Below are 20,532 nucleotides of genomic sequence, written 5' to 3'. Positions count from 1 at the left end.
AGTAACTTCCAATGTACACTGCGGCATACAGTGCAGCATGCACATTGCACAAGGGCCAATGGTCAATTGAGATAGGGAATTGTGGATTGGAATGGGATGTTTGTACAATCACTATGATGATACACATTACACCACTCCAGTATAAAAACTAGGTTATGTTATTATTGAATGTGAATAGCGCAAAGGTGTACTGAAGTACCGTTGGCTGCAAATATTTGAAAATTAGATTGAATTTTTAAAGTATTCGTAAAGCTTTGATAAGTTTTTCTAGTTTGTACTCATCAAAATGGTACGTATGTAGACTCTAGATACATTATAAACATATCTACAAGAATAAGGTTATGTTATTTTTCTGCTTCAAATGTTACAATAATGATTGAATGCCTAAAAACTATGATAAAAATATTTATGTATGCTTACAAATTTTAACACTATTAGTCTACTAAACTAATAACAGATGCAACGAGCTGCCTGGTTTAATGAGAAAGCACCATATTTTTATTAAGCTTATTTTATCTCAATTTAAAATTCACATTCTTTTTGTTATACATGTTATATATATATATATATATATATATATATATATTGCTTGAATGCAGCAGCTTATCAATAGCAAACCGCAGACTTGTAGCAGTGACAACAGTCAATAATCAACAAGATAGACATCCATTTTGGGGAGGGTACGATAAGCGGACCCGGTTTTTTATATCAAAATTGGCAAACGATATTACTTAACCATAACAATCGATACTGATTAATTATTTTGAACAGTTAACTAATAATCTATATCAACAGCTGTAAACACTTTCAAATAATACACGTAAGGTAATATTTCAATTTTACATAAGTAACATTTGATCATTAAAAGTGGCAGTCAATTTTAGAAAAATACACGATATTGCTTTGAAAAATGGTAAGACATATTTTACGTGGTTTCAAAATGTTGGACTCATATCGAAAAACCCATTATGTGAAATTTGTGGGAAAGAAACAACTGTAACTGTAAGAGGAGCAAATATGGTTGTCTTCATTTTTCCTAATTTTTGTTATACAATATAATTCATGTTATACCTAATAATTTGTTTAACCACTGTAAAGATAATTTATTTATTCATTTTCATGATTAATATACAAGCTTAATCAATCAACATGTATTTCTCTGTTTACAAAAGTATCAAAGACTTATCAAGTATAAAGCTTAAGAAATATTTGCTCAGTTTTATTACTACAAATAAATTTGCTTAATGTACAAGAACTCCATTTTCTATTGATCATATTCTATTCAAAAAGTATTAAAATAATAAATATGTAGTAAGCTTTTAATACAATTCTGGGGATAAAAACAGATAAAAAGCAAGTAACTAGGGTAATATGGTTAGTAACTGTCTAAATGTTTAACTTTTCTAAATGGGCCAATATATTTCAGCATGGAAGAGTGAAGGTACGGACCACAGCTGAACAAGATGAGATCAAAAGAAAAGAACGAGCCGAGAAAGTCAAACTTTATAAGGCAGGGATGAGTTTGGCTTTTGACATGGTATGGCTATAAACATATTCTATAAGTTTCTTTCACATTTAAATAACAAACACTATTGTCCTAGGAAATGTTTGTAAAATATAAGTTTTTATTGTAAATCAAATATAGTTATTTTATAAGAACAGTATTGAATAAAGTAGACTACTCGGTATCAAAAAGTGCGTTCATTACTGATAATGTTTTTAAGCATGTTTTAAAGATTTAAAAACGATAAACATAAGCCATTAAAAGACCCTATATTCAGGCATTGCCAGTTGCAGAGTTAAAGGACTTTAGGATCTAACATCTTCTAGTCTGTCAAGAGTACCTCATTAATATTCTAGCCTTAGTATGACCATTGAAAATTTAAAGCTAATCTGACTAGAGGCCTTGCGTTCAGAGAGCATTTTCTGTACAAAGCCATTTCTTAGGAAGCACTCTTAATGTAACATTAATGTCTGCGGAAAATTTTACTATGTTTGGGTTTTATGGGATTTCTGAGGCTAGTACTGGTTTAGTCATCTTAACTATCAATGGTGTATCAGCCAACCACCATTGTGCAGCATCTTCTAAATTCAGTCTAGAAACACTGGCAAGCCATCAATTAGCATCTGCTAGCCATCATTTATGTAGGGTAGGCTAGCTCTCACAACTGTAAAGGCTATGGAAGAATTATTGAAACCACAGTTGCAAGGGGTAATAATTTGTGTCTGTCATATGTGTTTGCAAAATTGATGATAATATCTTCAATGAGTAATCTTTTATTCAGTGGAAACCATTGCATTGTTGGCTACAACCGTTTATTAAGTCAACTGATTTGTAATCTGGCGAGTTAAAAATTTGAGTTTTCAAGGTTCCTTCAAAGAATTGTTTATTACATGTTATGTGTATCAAATAGTATGTAACCTGCTTTTATTATTATGTTGGTGACATGACATAAAAATAGATAATGTGTTACTTTGGGGTACTACTTGTTATTATGCGATATGAGAAGGTTTGATTAGGTTATAATAAATATGTTACTAGTTGTGCCGAAGTTAAAGTAACCTTTATCAGTGCTCACATGATATGAGCTTGAATTTGGGTACTGTCTTGAGGGATGTTTGTCTTTTTCCCCCCAGAAGTATGAGGTGGCTTCAAAGCTCGCTTTGATGGCCAGAATCATTTCAAATCAGTACTTTGCTGACCTCAGATCATGTGCCTTATCGTCAAACGTAATCTGAGATCAGGAAAGTAACAATCAGAAATACACCTGGACATCAGTGCGGGCTTTAGTGCCACCCTGCACTTCTTGAAAAAAATACACCCCTCGAGATGGTACCCAAATTCAAGGTTAGATCGTGTTTTACATATGTATATATTTACCTACTTATACAGCCTAATAACAAATATTAGATAGGAACATAGAGGCCTCCAAATTAAACCAAAGTAGGCCTACCGATAATGCTTTTGCAAAGGTATTCTCATAGATTACAATAAGACCAAATAGATGGGCTATGCCTATCTTGCCAACATTGGGATAGGTGAAGCCAGGTCCGCCATGTTTTCGTGGGATAGAAACTCAAAACTACGCTCCGATTAGTGTAAAAATTCAGTTCTCCCGTTTCACTCAACTCGTGATCTACCCTACTTAGAATAAAGAAAATACTTTGAAACTTTGTATGAGTGAAGTGAATAAGCTATGGATGCCTGTGGTATCATTCAAATGTTCAAAAAATTTAGTTTTGCAATTTAAATAATTAAATAAAGTCGAGAATTATGTTTACATTTTCAAACTTGACATAAAAAAGTTAGTCGGCTGCTACTTTTGCTGTTTTTTTTGGTCAGGCAAGTTTAAAAACTGTGGAAAATGTTGTTGAATAGTTGAAGTTTTCAGAACATATTTTCTTTTTTAATTAGCTCTTATGGTTTGGCCAGAAAGTTATTGTTCGTGAGACGTTAGTTTACGAGTGCCGTGACCGTTTGGAGCTCTACTGTCTGTGCCGGGCAATCTGTTTCCTTGTATCGTACATTATAGCATATTATATAAAGTGAGTAGAACACGCTTTATTTGTACTTGTTTACAGTAATTACTTCAAATAAAATTACATAAGTTATGTAATTAAGGAAGGAATTCAATCTGAGTCAATATTCTAAACAAGTACAACTAAGAGTTTATTTGCTATTTTTTTTTTTGCATATATACTATAATATGAGCAAAGTTTGTATATGCGGGCAAATTATTAGACGAGGGAAACATGACTTTAAACCTTATAATCCTTCAGCTTAAAATATCCCAAAACACAATATCTAAAGTTTATGTTTACATATTATAACAAAGTGTATAAAGGTTTAATAAAATATTTTGTTAAGTCTGTAAACATTTATTATACAATTAGTAAGATTTATAGATTGATTAATTATAGATAAGATGTATAGCATGTCACTACATTAAGCTCGACAAGGGCGAAGTGAAGAGCGGGGGTGCAAGGCGACGCTCCTCAGTAGGGTGACTCACGCCCGCGCCGCCATATTGTTGAGTATTAGCCGCTCCGCAGTGGCTTCACCTGCGAGCACCCGATGTCCTATCTATTGGTCTTATTGTAATCTATGGGTATTCTACACCTAAAAAGAATTATAAAACTTACAAAATCGGTGGTTGGGCTAAAACTGTGTATTACTAAGACACTTAGGTAATTTTGACATATTGTCAGTTAATTGTAATAAAATTAACTCATTGTATTAAACTAACATGTATTTTGTTTCCAGAGAGAAAAAGGAGATAAAAATGAAAAGGGTTTAGCCGTATCTGCAAAACTACTAGCACCCAACCCAGATATATATACATTGTGGAATATCAGGAGGGAAATAATTTTACACCTTAAAACATTAAAGTAATTATGTATTTAGCTTCATTCCTTAATTATTAGGCACCTTTTTGTATTTTGACTAAAGTATGAACTTAATGTTTTCAATGTGTACTATAGCTAACATTTAATATAAACCTTACTTTAAGTACTAAAAATCAAAATTTTATTTGAACAATATTTAATGAATTGAAAAAAATATAGATTCTCTCAGTTGAATCATTGTTTAAATTTTGAAATATAAAGTCGTGCATTCTGGTAACATATACTGTGGTATATTACTTACTTATTATTGTATAAAAAGTTGGTCAAAGTAAATTAGCATGGTCTGCATTTTTTTTTATAAGTAAATGGGTTTTTCCAAAATGACTGAAGTATTTCTACATGGGTTAACTATGATTAACAAAGTGCTTGAACTTTATTAATTGATTTCAGACATTGTGAAATTGTTGCAGATGAGTCTCAAAAACAATGATTGAATTACATATTTTTTTAATTAGGTTGTTCATTTGTACCTTTTTCAAATGTCATCAAACATTAATGAAATAGAATAATAATTTCCTTTTAGAAATCAAAAGATATTTGTTAAATTAATAGTTACTTCCTCCATAATTTAATTTTTTTAGGAGTGATGACGAATTTTCGCAAGTCATGGAGGATGAATTGCGTTTGACAGAAATTTGTTTAAAAAACCAACCCAAATCGTATGGAACCTGGCACCACAGGTGTTGGGTATTGGACAATATGACGAATCCTCCCTGGAAAACTGAATTGGCACTTTGTGATAAATATCTTAGTTACGATGAACGGAACTGTAAGTATCATGTTAGTCCTACTAAATAATTAGTCAAAAATCTTAAAATTTACAGTATTTTTCAACTTTTTTCACTCAGTTGGCACCTTGTTACGTAACTTATTATAACTTATGATTTTTATAATAATTTTATTGAATTACCTAAGAAATTGTTAGCTATGGTTCTATTCTAAAAAAAATTAATTAACCTGTTTTTGTTTAACTACTGTATAACAGAATGTAACATAAACACGAACTTTTGAAAATTTATTTATTTTGTACTTAGATAAACCTTTCAGTTTACAGAAAGGCAGTAATTTTATCCTATATTGGCCGGCCATTTTGAAGCTTCACAAAAGGATATTTTTTAATTCACTAAATATCCAAAGAGATTCAATATACATGGTGTGGCTAGAAAATAACCAGATTATTATTGGAGGAGCCATAATATAAATCAGAATCAGTCTTTATTGTTGCATAAAACATTTATACATAGCATTGCTATAGAAATAGATAACATGGCCATAAGATAATGTAATAATGATATATAAAAGAGGTCAAGCTAGGATAACAAAGTACATGTAATCTATGTTAAAATATAATTTTAAAATTCAGGATCCATTAAATACTCACCAATACTATAATAGTTTTTTACAAAAAAAATCTGTTAGTTAGCTCTTAAATGTTTTTTAATTGATTAAATGTTAATGTTTTTGAGGTTGCTTATTGTATAGCTTTTTTGACGTGTATATTTGTTTTTTCTCCAAGGCGCAGTTGATGTATGGGATATTGAAAATTGGCTTTAAATCTTGTATTGTAATTATGATCAAAAGTTATCACATGATAAGCTTTCAAAGTTTGATTGCACTGTTAGTAGGTTTTCAGAATTTATAAATTTGCAATTGATAAGATTTTTAATTCTTTAAACAAAGGTATGCAAAACGTTCTAAATGATGAAAAAGTCATTAATCTTGAAAGTTTTTTCTGGATCTTAAAAATTGTTGAGTCAGAAGATGATCCCCAAAATACAATACCATATTGAATTATTGAAAAAAGTGTACTAAAATGTTATTCTAGTTTCAAGATTAATTGAGTTTCGCAACACTAGCATATGATAACATGCCGAGTTCAATCTCCTAATAATATTTTCAATACATTTTTTCTAAGAAAAGAATTTTACACATAGTTTATTTGCTGACCTTGGAAAATCACGTCCTTATTATAACCCTCCATTAATTGTGCCGTTCGAAAATTTAGTAGTTGAGTTTTCTCTTGATTTAATTTCAATCCGTTAACGTCAAACCAGTATGCCAATTCATAGAAAGCTTGATTTAATTTATTTTCTATTTAAACATGAGTCAGCTTTAACAACTGTGGTTTTGTCATCTGTGTATAATATAATTTTTGGTGAAACATTTTTAGGTAAATCGTTAATGTACAGAAGGAAAAGTAGAGGTTCCAAAATAGACCCCTGAGGAACACCCATTTTAGTTTCTTCCCACTGAGATCTAGATTTTATATTATTAAAAAAAATTACAGTTCTTTGATACCGATTAACTAAATAAGATTCAATCCACAGAATTGGTCTATTTTAAAAACTGTACAATTTAAGCTTTTTTTAAAGGATATCATGGTTCACACAATCAAAAGCTTTGGACAAGTCACAGAACACACCCATGGTTCTCTGTGACCCGTCTAAAACCCCAAGACACTTCATTTACAAGTTTATCAATGGCCCCTAATATACTGTGATCCCTCCTAAATCCGAATTGATCACAAGTCAAAAATTGAATTAGATTCTTAAAAAATGTAATTTGGTTTATTGCTAATTTTTCAAATACTTTAGAAAATTATGGCACCAAAACGCCTAAAAGTTTTAACAAATCCTCAAAGCTTATTTAAAAATAGTTTGAAATTTGAATCTTCTGGCACTCTATAAATAGAAATTTAATTAATTATAATGTAAAATAATAAATTGAAATTGATTAATTATGCAAATTCTATGCATTAAGCTTCAAAAACTGAATCCAAATTATAAATGCATAAATCTTCTCTGGTTTTAAATTCAAAATTATTCTTGTAAACATGAGCCACCATAATCACCTCTATCTTTACAATAAAAATGTTCCAGAGTATAATTAGAAAAATTATTTAAAATGGTAACACAATTCCTACTTAACCTATGTTTATTTAGACAAATAATTTGAATTTTGTAGAATTATTTCTAAATCAATTTTCTTACCAAGTACTCCTCCTTGGATATTTAAATGTAATAGCCAATTATATTTCTGATCAATTTTAGCTTCCTTACAAATAGGCCAAACATTATTAAATTTGAAATTTTGATTTACTTTATTTGTATGGTAGCAGTGAAATTTATTACAAACTAAACAGAAGTTATCTAAATCTAAGTGTACTTTATATTTTTGTTTGTTTTTTTAAGTCTATTGCACCATCTTCTTTCTCATCTACTGCATAATCAGCTTCATCTACTCAAATGCAATAAAGCTGAATATCATATGCCTGGTCATGTGACTTTTCCTCCCACCACTCCTTGAGTTTCATCTGGTTCCCATACTTGACCCATTTATAGCACCAGTTTTAAGCGGTTAACCTTATGTTTCTTCGTCAGAAATTTTTGAGTATCCAGAAAGAACAGTGTGTGAGCATAAAATTTCTATTCAAACTTTGAAAATTGCAAGTGAAATATTTGTAATAATAAAAGTCGGCATCAATCAATGTATTTGAAATCCCTTGCTTTTCCACAGCACAAAAAAACAACGAAAGACAATCAAAATTAAAGGACATAATGGTTGAGTTTTTTATGTCAAAGTGATTGTGCACATTGATTGGATATATCGAAGGGGCAGACAGTGCATCAGAATTACTACATTAGCATACTGACTACCCTACATGAGCGTTTATTGAGAAAATGGAAAGATTTGTGGAAAAACAAGTCATGGAGCCTTTGCCAGGACATGCTCCAGCTCAAAATGCTTTGTCATTAAAGAGATGTTTTGCTAAACACAACATCTTAGATCATCCATCCTACTCAACAGATTTGGCCCCCTGTGACTTTTTTGTTCCCTAAAGTCATCAGCTTTGAAAGGAATGAGATTTAAGGCTGTTAAAGTTGTAAAAGAAAAAGCGATGTAAGTCATGAATGGGGTTACGGAAAATGATCTGCAACATGTTGTTACGCATAGTAGAAAATTCACATGGAGCTATGTAGAATCAAGGGGAAAACCTATTACTATTATGCCTGTTGTTAACTCTTATTTGTTTATTCAAAATTAATTCATAATAATAATGCATTTACATCATTAGAAGGATTACAATATTAAAAGGATAGTATATGGAACAATTTTATATAGTCATGTAACAATACATTTATTTTTCAGTCCACTGTTGGGATTATCGACGGTTCGTTGTGAAGCGGTCAGGTGTGTCAGCAGAAGAAGAACTGAAATTCACTGATGACAAAATTGCAGAAAACTTCTCTAATTATTCCGCTTGGCACTTGCGAAGCAACTTGTTGCCACAAGTTTACCCGGACCCAAATGGATTGAAACCTATTGAAGATAATCAACACAAACATGGTAAGTAAAATGTTTTGTTATGATTTTCAACATTTTTGAAATCTTTGTTATAATTACAAATAGAAATTTAGTGTGTGCGTAGATCAATTTACTGTAGATTAAAGGTATGATATCATGCACTTATGGCATTATGTGCCATGTGTCACTTGCCTGGACCAACCAAGCAAGTGACACACAAACAAACAATAAACCAATGTTCTGGGTAGTGTTGTAGTATTTATTGATTATAAATAGTATTTTTTTCATCTAGTGCTGTTATGTATACAAAAAAACCTATTGTATGATGGTGATTAGTTTGAAAAAAAGATAGGTATTGCTGTAGCATGATTGACACTATTGAAATAACATACTGCAAGGTAGAAGTTCGCCACAACACTTGCCGTGGCTTCGCTAAGGTTGAATGCAACATTTCAAGCCTCTAGCTCATTTTAGTCTCGAGATGTCCTGCAAACAGATAGACAGACAATTATTATAAAAAGAAGTTGACACGAAAATGGTGCATCACAAAACTCAATTTTGTAGAAATGAAGTTTCATGTAAAGTTTAAATTGACATATGAAATATTTTTTGTCATATCTTGCCACATAATACATTCAGATTATTTTAATTCAATTTTGTTTTATATCAGTGTTTAAATAATAAAATTCTATATGCCAAGTAAATTTAAAATGACATGTGTTGCTATAGTTAGGCTATGTGGGTTTTTTGGTTCTCTTAGGACAAGAAGCTTATAAATTGCACTTAGTCCTATAAGAACCTTAGCACTGCTTCCGCAGTGACAGGATATTCAGGATGGGTAAGGTTAGGGGTAGGGATCACCTTCTATCGAGATCCATGAGGAAGAATTAGGGCACTAATCTCAAAGTCATGTCCATCCGGAAGAAAGGGTGACCAGCTCTGAACCAGCCTCTCCAGTCAAAGGGGGTGGCACACCCTTGTTGAGGCTAGCCAGTACCTCTGATACCTAGGGAACGAACACCACCAACTCCAACAGTCATCTCTCGCAGTAGACTAGACCTATCGAATTAGAATCAAAAATCTTATTGTCATCCCACATAAAAATATATTAAGTCATAGTTTGATAAAATATTCCCAAAAACATACATTAAAATATAAATTAAAATATAGTTAAATAAATTACCCTTGCGCCCCAGAATCTCGAAATTTGCGGTTAGTGATGTGGTAGGTTCAACTGGAAGGTATAATTCAGCCAGGAGTGATCCCTGCTGGGTTTAGGCTAGTTGGGTTAATATCTCAGTTATTGTGTGTGTTCATGTTTGACTCATGGGTGTATTGAGTTTGATAACAAACTTATTTATTCTATACTATTTTCTTGTTACCATCATGGTTACCCATAAGACCAATGTAAAAATATTTGCTAACGCTCAACTAAATCCCATGAAGTGACATTTACCATCAACAAATTTTGTGTTTCTCATATATATAATTGAAGCTACATGCAGTCATAATTGAGGTCAGTCTATAGGTGAGTTCGTTTTGTAGTTATCATTTGGACAAAAAAACATTTTTCCAGCCTCACGAGTGGTAGGTTTTGCTAAAGCTCAGAGAATTCATTATTCATTCAGTTAAAATCAACAAGATTGTTCTTAAAATGAGAATGAATGATTTTCTACAGTTTTTTAAACACATTTTATGAATCAACAAATCATGATTCTCCAATGATTAGTCTGTTGCTTAAATACAGTTCAACCTGTCTTATCAGACCCTGCAATATTCATTTTGTGTTAAAAAAAATAATATGGTTTCCAAATCCCTGTGATCTCTACCCAGACCTTTACTCAGTGTATCTACATTACATTGTGCTAAACAGCATTTCGGAGATTCTGGTGTCCTCAATCATCTATTTCTGTTTACTGTTGTGTTCTCTAACACAGTAAAATTTATTGTCTGTACATTTTACATAAATACCAAATTTTGAGACAAATTTAAAAAATGTTACTAAATTTTTAGCAAAATTATTACATACACATATTTCAACCTGTAGGAATCGAAAAAATAATTACTATGTGTAGGGTTTCACATTTTAAAAAATGTTTTGTTAGCAATGATTATGTTAAGAGATGCATTTTACCTTGCTCTTTTTTTAATCCTGACATTATGACCACTTGTGATTCAGAATTGGAGTTGGTGGCAAGTGCTGCCTTCACCGACCCGTACGACCAGAGTGCTTGGTTCTATCAACGGTGGCTGCTGGGACGTCATACTCCGGAGCTGAGGATAACACATGTCATTGCCACCAAGAAGGTGGTGTGTTTGTCCTTTAATCGGAGTGTAAGCCCTACGTCGCCAGACATTATGGTGAAGGCCTACGGTGAAAACGCATGGAAAACTGTGGACGGTGAAATTTCATCCTATGTTTGGGTAAGATCACTTGCATGATACGTGTCATGAAAGTTAAAACTTTGACTTGATTTTCTTATGAAATTTCCTCCATTACTTGTAGACTCTTGTCTTATTAAGTAACAAATTTGTTTCAATACTCTTGTTGTAACACTTGTGAATTAACCCATGCCTTGAGATATTTTTTAACCCACCTTTATTTTTAAAGCCGTGTGACCATTTTAGGTCAATCTTTTATACAAAATTTGCCTATTACAATTGTCCTCATAATAAAAATTAAGAAAGTTTCTACATAACTTTACTGAACATGACCCTCAGAGCCCAAACCCTTGCGTTTCAAAGTGATATAATTTGGTTGTGGAAATAATAACTAACTCAAGAAAATTCCAAACAAGTTGAAATGTGGTACAAAAATTTATCTTATAAACATCTGGGCTAAGTTCGTAGGCAAAGCTCATTACGTCATTTCATTCCAATATGGTGAGAGTTTAAAACTTTAAAATATCACAACTCCATTATTTATAGACCCAGAAAGAAATTAAAAAGTGTTAAGAATGCCTGTAACATTTCCTAAACTTTTTGCAATGAACAATGTTTTGTATCTCAAATAATTTTTAAGATACATGTAAATCCCATAAGAAATAAATGAATTCTTAATATTTCAGTTGTCACAAAATCTTCCTACTTCTTTCGACTGGGCCGTAAGTACTGTTCGTTTTAGGACCAATCATAAGTCATTATGTATGGATCAAATAATTCCTTTGTGAGACATTTAAGCAACATTATGCATACAGCTTGGAGGAAAATGATGCAAGACTCTATCGTTGGAGCCATGTAAAGGCTCCATTTTCTTATATCAATATCACTTATAATGTTTTTTCTCATATTACACAAAATGCACATAAATATTAACATACAAATATCAACTCTTCAATGTTTTCACACGGAAATCTAATTGTAATACACAATTCACAATCGGTTACTATCTTATGGTACCAACCCATTTTTATTTGCAGTTTAGCCAAAAATAGTTTGATATAACCTTTACGCATTAGACAAAATCAGAACTTGCTTTCCAAATGGTTCTTGTATTTTATTGGCCTCCTTTAAAATAAGGAAGATAAGTGATGCTTTGGTGAAATCCTGTAGCTGAGTGTCACTGTTACAGAAGAGAACGTTTGCGGATGCTACTTCAGTAAGTGAAGTAGCCAAAGTGCCAGTGGAGTTGGTGGTGGGAGGAGACGTCAGACAGAGTGCCAGCCTTGCTGTCGATGGGGAGCAGGCATGCTACTGGGAACAGCCTGTGTTCGAGGCTAGCTTCAGTCCTGGTGTCACTGAAGTCCTGCGCAATGTGCTTGACTCCTGCCAGACTCTGTTAGAACTGGAACCTGATACTAAGTGTAAGCTGTAGCCCACTTGTTTCGACTCAACTTTTAGTATTTATTTATATTTGTTAATAAGTCATACATTCAATATTAGCCTGGTACCAATAATGTTGTGTTTATGTCTTTTCTCCCTCATACACAGTTAAGGAAGAAGTATTGTGATATTAAATAAATTACATTTTATTTTTACTGAAAATTTATTTTAATTTTGGAGTTTCACAAGTGGAAATAGTTTTTCTTTTATTTGGTTATTTCTCTGTTTGTGTTATGTGATTAAGCTTTTAGCTGTAGAATATCTATATAATGGAAGTGATTAAATTTCATTATTAGTCCATTAGACAATCAATAGAATGTCAGATAGTCTTTGTAAAGATTCTCACTTAAAACTTAAACGGGAAAAAAAGATATTTTAAGTTCTTGTGATTTTATTATTTTTTAAATTAAATCTACTAGTTGTATAAATAATTCCCAGCGTGAAACTTCCTGAACTCTTTGGTAGCAAGGAATCAGTAAGCTTCAACGTGAAGTGCTTAACAGGAGTATATTTATGCCATATTTTTCCAATATTAATTTGTATTATTTGGAATTTAAATTCTTATTAAAGAAAGTTGTTCAGCTGTTCACACAAAGTGGGCTTCCCAAAGATGCGGCAAAATTGTTATTTAGTTGCAATTTATGCTAAGTATGGGTCCAACCCCCCCTACTATTCAAACACAAATCATGCTACCAATTGAAACAAAACACATCTGGTACAGATCTATTTGTTACTAAGCAGCTTTTCAAACACTGCCTGCAGTCTTTCCAGTAGTTCTTCTCCTGTCCCTCTTTGAACAACGATATCTTCAAAAAAAATGTTTTCACACCATTTAACCCTTACAGGATCATCATCTAACAGTTCCAAACTGCCTATTGAACCTTACTTTGGTTTTTATAATCTTATCTAATAAAACACGCCTTAATTGTCATTTTTTCTATGTTTCAGGGCCTTTACTAACATCTGTTTCATTAATGCAAGCAATAGACAGAAAAAAGTACAAAGCTGAAGTACTGAAATACCTGGATTTGCTAGCTAAAATTGACCACCTGCGAACAAACTATTATTCTGACCTTAGTAAGTGACATACTTTTTCCTTGTAACTAACTTGACTGTTTACATTTTAATAATTATTTCAATATTTCTTACTGCAGTTTTTTTGGTTCTTTGATCTGTTATGATTCCTTTGGTATTATTTATATAGCCTATTTATTTTGAATCCTTTGGTATTATTTATACATTTATTTATTAAGACATGTCTTTATGCTATCACAACATGTCTGAAAGAACATGAATATCTATTAGTTTCAAGAAGAGTCAGCCTTTTTCTTAACTACCTAGTGTTTTGTTGGGAAGATACAAAAATTTTTAAATTTATGTGGACAAAATATTTTCAATATGTCATATATATATTGAATATATATGACATATATTATGAATATAACATGAATATTAAGAATACATATATTATTATACATATATTATGAATACATATGACATATGAATATAATTGAATATATTAATATATATATATATATATATATATATATATATATATATATATATATATATATATATATATATATATATATATATTTGTCTGTCAAGAGAAAAAATTAACGTAATATTAATGAAGTGATAAATTTTATTCCAGTAGATTTTTGTATGAAATCTTAACGGTTCAAAGTGAACCTTAATAAAATCAAGGGAAATGATTTTAAGTTTATAAACGTATAAAATTAAATTTTTTGTTTAGTAGATGTTATAAAATATACTGCCAAAACACATTTAGAATTTATATACACTGTGTTACAAATTTCTGTGACTAATAGTACTCGTCATTATTCCAAAAAAAAAATGTCCTATAAACATAGTTTGAAAAACCTGTATTTTAACCACTAGCTGCTATTTTAATAACTAGTAAAGGTACATATACCAAGTTTTGCATATAGTTATTAATAAGATGAAACTTTTAAAAAATATTGGTGTGATTTGCTTGAAAATTCAATTAACAAAAAGACTAGTATAGTTATACAACGTTTACAAGTTACCAACTATTTTTATAAAACTTCCAATGATATTTTTGTTCATGGAATCTGTCAATGCATAAGCAAGCATGAATAATTTTGAGGTATGCTTGCGAAAACTTGTCACAGTTGAGAAGTATCATCTGATCGTTGCTCCGGGCTTGTTTGTGTTCGCTTATGTCTTGACAGATTTAGTTTTAAAAAGTACTATTGGAATTGTTATAAATATTGCAAAATAGTTAGCATTTTGTAAATTAACATGCAAAACAGCTGATACCTTTTAACTGACAAAGTTTTTGGTGCTCTTGAATTGTGGTAACTCAAGATTCCTTTTAATACATTAAAAGTTGAAGGTAAATGATAGAATTACATTTATTACACAATAATAGTCAAAAACGCTAAGGAATAGGTTTTGATTTCATATTGAAAACTTTAGTTTCTTTGAAAGACGATCAAGTTATTTTTAAACACAAGTTCTTTCTTATTTTTTTATAAATATTTTATGAGTACTTATTTTTTAAATAATTTGATATTATGATAAATAATAATTTGATATTAAATTAATCCATGTAAAAGATTTTTACATCTTTTGTAATAATAAGTCAAAATAGCTTATAGCTAGTCTTGTAGCTTTTATTAATAAGCTACAAGACTAGCCAGGCTTTAAAACGTGCTATCAGGAGGGCTCATGAACTTTGGCCCTCAGGTTTGAAGAAGAAATTGTTCAAGTGGTTAGTGGAAAAAACGTTTTATAGTCTTGAAGACTTTAATACCATCATCAACTACTAGACGTTTCTATGAATTTTTTTAACTTTTACTTATAATTAATATATTGATGCAATCTCTGTGGTTAATGAGTATGAAAATAAAAACCATTGTCTAATGAAAGGAAGGTACAAAAAGTACATTACAGTAGGCATAGAAATTATTTTTGGTTTTCTTTACAGAAAACATCTGTCAACTGTTTCTATTTCCTGCTCGTTAAAGTACTTCTTTATCTATGATTAAAGTAATTTCAAAAACATTTTTCCACTATGTGATACATTGTCTTGTTCCTCGAGATATTGAATGTCTGTTTATGTGTCCTAGTAATGCGTTATTCCTCACTTACATTTGCATCAGATTTTAATAAGGCGGTATATAATAATACAACACCAACTGGAATGTGGTTGTGACTTGTTATTGTGAGGTCACAACTAAAATTATCTTCTACCAGTCCCTGACAGCACGTCATGTACACTTAAGTAAGTCTGACAGAAATGTTGTTTGACTCTAGTGTAAGTTGAACATGTGTGAATGTTTTACCAGAAAGCCGGTGTATAATGGAACACCAACTGGAGGAGTGGAATGTGGGAAATGACTTCTGTCTGGTGAACACAGCACTGACTGCCCTCTACCATTCGCAGTATCTCTTGCCAGCACGACGTGTAGACTTGAGACAGAACAGTCTCACTCGCTCACTGCCTCGCCTTGCTTCCCTTCAGTTCTGTCAGGTCAGCCATCCAATAATGAAGTAACTGCGGTGGTGTGGTATCTCATCTTGTAACTATCTAATCAAAATACTTAGGCATAATACAATGTGTGCAACATTCTACTCAATAAGAAAATCTGGTTTCAGATCTTTTATTTTGTTCTTAAAATTATATGAAGTTAAGAAATCGTTAAACGAAAATTGATTGGCAATAACAAAACTCAGTTCAGATGATGAATTGATACATTTTAACTAAAATATGGTACTGTACCTTGCCAAAACAGTTCCAAATCTTGTAAGTTTCCACTACATGTTTCGGAACGAAAGTTCCATCATCAGATGGTTAAAAGTGTTCCACATGAGGTTGTTAAAGTTTAAAAATTAAAAAATGACACATATAGAACAATAAAATAAATAGGGACTTACAACAGTAGTCTATATTATATGTGTATATATATATATATATATATATATATATATATATATATATATATATACCCATAAAACCATCAACACTTACATTTAAGTTTCATATATATATATATATATGAAATCCACCTCTTCCAAGCAGACCATACACTCAACATCCTTCCACCCATATTTTATTATTTATATTATTTTATATCTTTTGTGTACTATTTGTGTTTTTTACAGTATATTTAATTTTCCTTCGAGAGAACCTGGATACCATTGTATATTTTCTGAAACTAGATAAAATTAAGAATAAATTGGTGATTCAGATTCTAATATTTTGTATAATATCACACTTTACAAGGTGCAGTCCCACCACTATTCAAAAATTAAAAATATGACAAAACCATACATATATGATATAGTTATAATTATGCATAAATAAAAAAAATTATTTATGCATAATTACTATCAATGATTATCACCACATTTCCCTGAAAACATAATGTATTACACCATTGGGTTTATAATATAAATGTAATTTTTACAAATTTATTCATTTTCCTAAGTACATGGGTACAAAACAATAAAAATGGTCTACCAACTAGGGGAAAAATGACCAATCCCAGGGTTAATTTCTTTGGTTTTAATGCATTTAAAAAAATTATATTTCATATATTTATTTACCAAGTACTATAAAAAATGTATATTTATGACATTTTATTAGGTATTTGCAAAAAACTTTATAAAATTACATAAATACACAATTTTAAAGGTAACATTTTTGTTAGTGTTATTTATATTTTGGTTCAGACTTGTAGCATGTTATGTTGACAGTACGATGTATATGTATACATATCAAGAAACCCACTTTGGGGTTAATGTAATTTATTCGAATAGCTATAAACATTTTTACAGCAAAACACCTGGTAAGCTACATTTGATGTTGAATAGTGTTCAACCACTGTTTTTCAACTTTCCAGGTTTTAATCCTTGACGAAAACAATCTCCAGAACCTTGAGGGATTCCCAAGTTTACCCAACCTGCAGACTCTGTCAGTGAAGAAGAACCAGCTGTGCCTGCCTGAAAACATCGAGCCTTACATCACTTTGTGTTCTGCTCTCACTAATGTGTATATTGATGACAACCCTTTGTCAGCTACACATGAATATTGTAATGGAGGTTTTGTCAAAATACCAAAGTGATTCAGTTCACATTGACATTAGGGTCATTATACAATTCGTAATATTTCTGTTTTCAAGGTTACTGGCCGATATGAAAACATGCCTTAGTCAAAATATTGGCTTCATCGTAATATAAGTTTTGTCTACGTGGCTTTTGTACTGTGAAGTGAACAATAGCAGCATTTTAGCAGTAATTGGTGTTTTGTTGGTGATTTTATTATTCTTTTTAGCACCAAGCTGATTGGGCAAGTCACATCATGTACCTCAGAGGTACTGGCGTGACTCAGTTGTCTTATGTTAAGTCACCATAACCATTTTAGAAGTTTTTATATAAACAGTAATATTTTTCTCTGTTATAAATTTATTATATATATATATAAAATATTTTTATCATTACAAGAGTATAGTTATGTAAAAATAAATTAAAGATACGTGGATATTCTAAAAAACATAATTAAATCAAAATGAGTTTTGTCATTTTATTTTATTTTTATCCTCTAAAATTATGTACGCTATATTCAAAAATAAAATTATCAAACATTTATATTACATGTAATTGATGTATATATATATATATATATATTTATATATTAAATAAGACTGAAGAATATTTATGAATGCCACAGTCTTAAAAAGCAATGCAACTTATTTAAACATTTAGACTAACAAAAATAATATAATATAGACATTTAGAACTATTCTTTAAGGAAATTCCATTGTGAAAATAATAGTGTTACTCACATTGGCCCATAAACTATTGTGTATTAATAAAAATATAAAGGCACTTGGCATATTACTTTGGTCTAGTCACTTGGTGCTAAAAAAGAGTTAAGCACTGCTGAAGTCTCAAATTTATAAATAAAATGAACTGTGTAATTGTTGAGAATATTGAAATTATATTATTTCTTTTTAAAGAAACTGCTCACCGTTTTATTTCACACATTCCTATCTTATTCATATAGCTTTTAGTTCAATTTTAAAATATATTGTACATAAACTAATTAAGCACTTATCTAGAAACTTTTCTTTGATAAGTAGTACAAGATTGTAATAGTTTTCCAATCACATACATCAGAAGTCAGAATTTCTTTATTTTATGATCTTTAAATTTATAAATAATGTCAACTTTATACAGGGTGTCCAGCAACCATTCGAACAAACTTTGCTACATTGTTCAGCAGGCCAAAACTAACAAATAATGCAATATAACAGGTGCCCTATTTCACTTCGTTTAGCGTCTGTCTGTCTGTATGTGTTTTTTGGAGAAAAAATTACTACTCAAAAACCACTTAAGATACAGAATTCAAACTTAACAGTTATGTTAACCTAGTGTTGGTTTTTTCAGTGAAAAAAATAAAACAAATATCTCATTGCATTTCAAAATAGCGGCCGTTCAAAATTTTCAAATTGTATTAGCTTTGAAACGGCTACTTTGACAACAAATTCACCAGGATAACTTTTTTTAGCATATTTTATTACCAATTCAACAATTTTTGTTTCAAAAAGATTGAATAACAAATAACTGAGTTACAGGACCAAACGTAAAAACAGGTTAAATCCATGCATTGCAAGTACATACAACAATGTAGTGGATTTTTACGAATACACTTTTTAAGGTTCTTTATTAAAATACTGAACAATTATTATAACCTAAAAAAAATATTACTATCATTTTTGTTCCATTTACAGTAATCAATGTGTTACACACAGACAAATAAAAAAGAAACAAACTATTCACAATGCTCTTAAAAAAACAATAGCATAATATTACATGAAAACAGCTGACCAACAATCAGCAACCAAATCAGGTGTTTTAAATGAAGAAAAACTAATAAACAAACTATCAAGACATTGTTGAGCAAGTGTATGTTTTGAACGTGATTGTCACTGTTTGAATGTTCTGTTCTTCTTTGTAATTCCTGTTAGTTTTTCCTGTTAATTTAAATTTCTTTTATTACTTTGTTTCTTGTACGATATGAACCGTTTTACTTTTGAAGAGTATGCTGATATTCACTTTGTGTACGGACTTGCTGGAGGCAATGCCAGATTAGCTAGCAGATTGTACAGAGAGCGCTTTCCAGATAGGCTGCACCCAGTTCATAGCGTCTTCAGTGCCGTTCATATTCGTCTTAGGGAAACTGGACATTTAAAAAATAATGTTGTAGAACGGGTAAAATCCGTACGGACTGTTGATTTTGAAGAAGAGGTTTTATTATTCGTAGAAGAAAACCCCTCCACCAGCGTTCGCGCTATTGCTCATAATTTGGATGTATGCAAAAGTTCTGTGTGGAAAGTGTTAAATGAAGAACGTTTGTGCCCTTACAGACACCAGAAAGTACAAGCCTTAGAACCTGCAGATTTTCCTCTCAGGGTAGACTGCTCTCGTTGGTTCCTTCACAAATTAGTTGATAAACCCAATTTTTTAAGGTATGTTCTCTTTACTGACGAAGCGTCATTTACTCGAGATGGCATATTTAATAGCCGAAACAGCCATTTATGGGCTGAAGAGAACCCTCATGAAATTGTGCAACGTAAGTTTGAGCACAAATTTTCTGTCAATATCTGGGCTGGAATAGTAGACGGATATTTGATTGGGCCACACATTATACCAAACAGACTGAACGGACCTACTACTTATGAAGTTTTTTTGAGGGAAATCTTACCTGAGCTGTTGGAACATGTTCCTATTGAAACTAGACAAAGAATGTGGTTCCAACACGATGGACCACTGGCCCACATTTCCCTGATTGCTAGACAAGATTTGAATGAAGTGTATGGAGATCGTTGGATTGGACGTGGAGGTCCTGTCCCTTGGCCTCCACGGTCACCTGACCTCACACCCATTGATTTTTACTTGTGGGGACACATGAAGCAATTGAGGCGGTAGCTGCTAGAAGGGCCTATC

At 31.3% G+C, this 20,532-nt stretch overlaps 1 protein-coding gene across 1 annotated transcript; it reads left to right on the top strand.

The window, feature by feature from the left end:
* Nucleotides 1–24: 24 nt before the first annotated feature.
* Nucleotides 25–17,668, top strand: LOC124364931 (geranylgeranyl transferase type-2 subunit alpha). Its single transcript, XM_046820760.1, has 10 exons — nt 25–289; nt 1,427–1,537; nt 4,265–4,389; nt 4,989–5,176; nt 8,557–8,754; nt 10,892–11,136; nt 12,284–12,515; nt 13,483–13,611; nt 15,870–16,054; nt 17,427–17,668. Exons 1-10 carry the CDS (start codon nt 287–289, stop codon nt 17,646–17,648), a joined length of 1,638 nt encoding a protein of 545 aa, XP_046676716.1. The 5' UTR covers nt 25–286; the 3' UTR covers nt 17,649–17,668.
* The last annotated feature ends 2,864 nt before the right edge of the window (nt 17,669–20,532 follow it).

This window comes from Homalodisca vitripennis, chromosome 6, assembly GCF_021130785.1.
Source record: "Homalodisca vitripennis isolate AUS2020 chromosome 6, UT_GWSS_2.1, whole genome shotgun sequence".
NCBI classification, from domain to species: domain Eukaryota; kingdom Metazoa; phylum Arthropoda; class Insecta; order Hemiptera; family Cicadellidae; genus Homalodisca; species Homalodisca vitripennis.
The sequence above is the reverse complement of the archived record's forward strand: the minus strand, read 5'-3'. Positions and strand labels throughout refer to the sequence as shown.